This window comes from Canis aureus, chromosome 19 (genome assembly GCF_053574225.1).
Source record: "Canis aureus isolate CA01 chromosome 19, VMU_Caureus_v.1.0, whole genome shotgun sequence".
Lineage (NCBI taxonomy): Eukaryota > Metazoa > Chordata > Mammalia > Carnivora > Canidae > Canis > Canis aureus.
The window spans coordinates 54,870,545-54,874,754 of NC_135629.1; the positions used below are offsets into that span (position 1 = coordinate 54,870,545).

General features: G+C 61.3%; 1 protein-coding gene across 1 annotated transcript; it reads right to left on the reverse strand.

The window, feature by feature from the left end:
• TNFSF9 (TNF superfamily member 9) lies at positions 1–3,152 on the reverse strand. The gene is made up of 3 exons (XM_077860862.1): positions 2,916–3,152; positions 2,413–2,443; positions 1–1,437 (listed from the first exon to the last, which is right to left on the reverse strand). The coding sequence occupies exons 1-3, from the start codon at positions 3,150–3,152 to the stop codon at positions 941–943; spliced, it is 765 nt and encodes a 254-aa protein (XP_077716988.1). The 3' UTR covers positions 1–940.
• Between the last annotated feature and the right edge of the window lie 1,058 nt (positions 3,153–4,210).

The following is a 4,210-nucleotide window of genomic DNA, read 5'->3' on the forward strand; positions in this document are numbered from 1 at the left end:
TTTCAAGTTTAATCTACATGTTTAATCCACAATTTCTCCATCGCTGTCTTAAATAAATGATCTACACACAATACATGAAGTCAACCTGGAACATTTGCAGATGCCCCTGGCCGATTTTAAGTTCCCAGCATGAGGTCACTGAACAGAGTTGGCAAGCAAGGTCCTGCAGAACGACGTTACACAGTACTTCCGCCACGCAGATACAAATAGGTCGTCACCAGCATAGAGAAAAACAAAACGGGAATGAAGTCCCTGAAGCATAGGGTAGTTAGGTCTCAAATAAGATAACTCACGCTGTCTGGCATACAGCAGAGGCTCAATACTTTGTAGTCAGGAAGTTTCTGAGTATCGTATAATCCAGTACCACACACCATCTCACAGTCTCCCATGTGGTCTGGTCACACAGGGTCACGCACAATCATAGTCCTAGTGTCAAGCAGGCATACCTGACTGCCAGCTTGGCAAAATGCTGGGCTACCTGTCTTGTTCACAGCTGTGTCTTCAACACCTAAAACAGTGCCTGACACACAGGAGATGCTCAAAACAACTTTCATGAATGATGCTCACACAGCATAGTCACACAGAGCCCTGAAGACTAGTGCCTTGAATGCCATAGCAGGTCTGGGGATGAGTCTTTATTTCTCACATATTAACATAAATAAAGTTTTTTTTTTATCTGTTTTGTTTGCTGATGTTTCTCCAGCCCTGTAGCAGGCCTTACATACAGCAGATGTTCAATAAATATACATTGAATGGATTAATATAAAGTACACTGTTGAGCTCAGGCTCAGAATAAATACCCAAAGTTCAACTGGGGGCAGGAATGGGAGAGCGACTTGGAGAGTCCTCGAGGAGGGGATCAGCAGCGGGGACCCCTGCCAAGCCAGGTGAGGTAGAGTAGCGAGGCATCACCAAGAGCCCCAATAAAAGAAGGCAGCATTCATTCTCCATCCAGGGGCGGGGACCCAGGCCCCGTGTCCATGGGCCATGACGAGGGGAGTCCAGTGGGGACTTTGGTGGCCACTCTGAAGAGGCCCAAGATCGTGGCACCTTGTGCCAGCTGCCAGGCAGGGTGGGCCCCTGCCTCAGCTCGCAAGTGAACACGGAGGCGCTGGCCTGCGTCCAGGTGCAGCAGGCTGCCCCGGAAACCAGCTGCTGAGTCACGGGCCTCCGAGGATGGTGGAGGCAGGTCCAAGGTCAGGTCCAGGGCTGCAGCCTCGGTGCCAAGTGGCTGCAGGTGCAGGGCAGCAGAGACAGAGCCGGAGCCCATGCTGGACATTACCCGCTGCAGCTTCAGGTGCAAGAAAACATAGTAGAGCCCGGGTTCCACCACCATCAGCTCCCGAGTGTGCTGGTCATAACTCAGGCCCGGCCCCAGGAATACACCTGCCAGGCCCGGGTCACTGTACCAGCGCAGGGGTCCTTCCTTCAGCTGTACTGAGGGAGGAAGAAGAGAGGGAGGTTCCTTGAGCTGGGCTGTGGAGCCAGGGTGCAGCCCAGGGGAGGGGTGCTGGGGCTCTGAGCTGGAGAGGGACAGAGGTCTCAGAAGGAAGAGGGAAGTGAGGTTGGCAGATGCAAGGGAAGGAGGGAGGACAGGACTTCCACAGAGGAGAAAGTGCAAAGGAGTGGGCATGGGGGTGGAGGGGTAGTGGGGTGAGGGGGTGGAGGGTTCAGGGCTGGGGGTGGGGTGGAGGTGGAGGGGTAGGGGGTGGGAGGTTCAGGGTTAGGGTGGGGGGTAGGGGTGGAGAGTGTGTGGAGGGTAGGGGGGTAAGGGGGGGGAGGAGGGCGTGGGGAGCCAGGGTGGGGAAAGTAGAAGGTAGCACTGGGAGGGGGTACAATGCCAAAGATGGGAGGGGCAGTCAGACTGGGGAGAGCTCAGGAGGGAGGGAAGGAAGGCGCCTGGTGAGAGAGGCGAGGGGACTGGGGGAGGTGGCAAAGCCCAGAGGGGACACAGAGGGAGGAAAGAGAGTCTCAGGAAGGGGGAGAAGACAGAGGGGCAGGGGTGGGGAGGAGGAGTCTGGAAGAGGAAAGGAGTTAGCAGGAGGTCTCCAAAACCGGCAACTGGGGGTGGGAGGAGGGCCCCCCCCCCGCCGCACCTCCCAGAGCCCAGCCGGAGAGACAGAGGCAGGTGGGATCTGTGGGATCAAGCCCCAGGTCGGTGGAGGCGGGGAGCCTGAGACACGTATATTTGGGGGTCAGAGGAGGAAAAGCCGACACCCTGAGAGGGCCATGGGAAGGCCAGGAAGACAGAGCGGGCTTAAAGAGGTGAGGGGACAGCTTTTAGAGAGGAACGGAAGAGGACGAGATGGAGGGCGCGGAGGCCTCCCTGTCCCGGGGCTCCTCCGCCTGTTGCCACCCCTGCCCGCCACCCCCGCCGCGTGCGCCCAGGCGGAGTGACCGCGGGACACTCACCATCTCGGGCCACCAGCTGCGCGAACACGGCCTGCGGAGAGAGGACAGGCGGAAAGTGGATGGAGGCCCCCGTCGCGTTGCCGCAGCCCCCCGGAAAGTGGGGGTCCCCGGGGTCTGCGCAGGCCTTGAGCCCTCCCCCGCGCTCCAATGAAGGCACAAGCCTACACGCTCTGCCGACGCCGGTGGCTCGCCCTGCCCCAACCCTGGGGCAGGAACAGGGACAGAACCTCGTGATTCCGCAGACGAAAGAGGAGAGGTTCCCTCCAGGCGCCCTCGGGAGGGAGAGGGGGAGACCCCGGGAGCCCAGGGCCAAAGCGACGATCTCCCGCAGTTAGCAAAGAACCGCGAGCTCCCGCCGCGGCTCGGGGATAAAGAAGAGGCGCCGGCGTCCGCGATGGAGAGGGATACGCTGCGGGGCCGGGATGCGGAGGGGAGTCTCACGGGGGTGCCCTCAACAGAAGGGGTGCTCTCGAGGGGGAGAAGGGGCTCCGGGCGCCTCTCACCTGCGGGGAGTCGGGGAGGCGGGCGCCGGCGTCCGGCAGGGGCGCGGGGAGCGCGGGGAGCGCGGGGAGCCGGGGCCCGGGGACCACCCAGGCGCGGAGCGCGCAGGCGGCGCAGGTGCCGGCGAGCAGCAGCATCGCGGCGCTCAGCGCCCAGGGCAGCGGGCTGCAGGCGCGGCCGGGGGGCGCGGGCGGCCGCGGGGCCTCGGGGTCCGGGGCGGCGTCGCTGCGGGGGCGCATGGCCGGCGGCGGGCGGCTGCAGCCGGGCCGGGGGCCCCGCGCTTTATAGCAGCTCCGGAAGCCGCGTTTTCCGGGGCGGGGCGCGTGGGGATCCCGGCGCCCGGCCCTCTCCGCCTTCCGCCTGAAGTTTCCCTAACTTTCTCTTCTCTGAATCTCTCCACTTTCCACCTCCCTGGGCGCCCTGCTCCGCCCGCCCCGCCGTTTCCTCTTTGTCCCTAGCTCTGTCCCTCCTGTGTCTCCTGGGTTATGTCTCTCCGCCCCCGTCGCTCTGGGGGGTCCCTGTGTAACTCCGCATGGCCTCTGGTCTCTGGGCCCTTCTCGCTCTTACTCTGCCCCCCGACTCTGTGGACTGTCGCTGGAGGAGGTCTCAGAGAACCTTTCCATCTCTTGGCCTTGGTATTACTTTTTTTTCTTTGAGGTTTTATTTACGTATTCATGAGAGACACAGAGAGAGGCAGAGGCAGAGGCAGAGGGAGAAGCAGGCTCCCTGCGGGGGCCCCGATGGGCGACTCAATCCCAGGACCCTGGATCTCGCCCTGAGCCAAAGGCAGATGCTCAACCACTGAGCCACCCAGGTGCCCCTCGGCCTCGGTATTTCTGTGCGTCTGTCTCTGTCTCTCTGTATCTCTCCCTGTCTCTCTATGTCTCTGACTCTGATTTAGTGTCTTAGTCTCCCTCTCTTTCCCTTCCTTCTTGCCACTCTAGCTGCCCTCCCCAACCCTGCACTAGGGCTCCCCCAGCACTCCCCTAAATCCAGCATATCTGCAGAAGGGGCAAGGAACAGCCAGGCCTCAGCCCCCTTCCCTAGAGCTTAAGCCCCCCCCCCAGTGTGGCAGGCCCAGCCCTCCCCCCACCTTCCCTCACCTTCCCCAGGAGCCCTGGGGTCTTCCCAGGCTTGCCTCCACCCACCCATCTGGACGCTTCCCGTCAGGGGCCCCTTCTGGACCCCACAAGCAGAAGGCTGGAGAGTCCAGGTAGAGAAATCCCCCTTGTAGGGAAGAGACAGTCTTGGCTAAAGCAGAGGAAACTCAAATTTCCCGTTCACTCTCTGCTGGTGG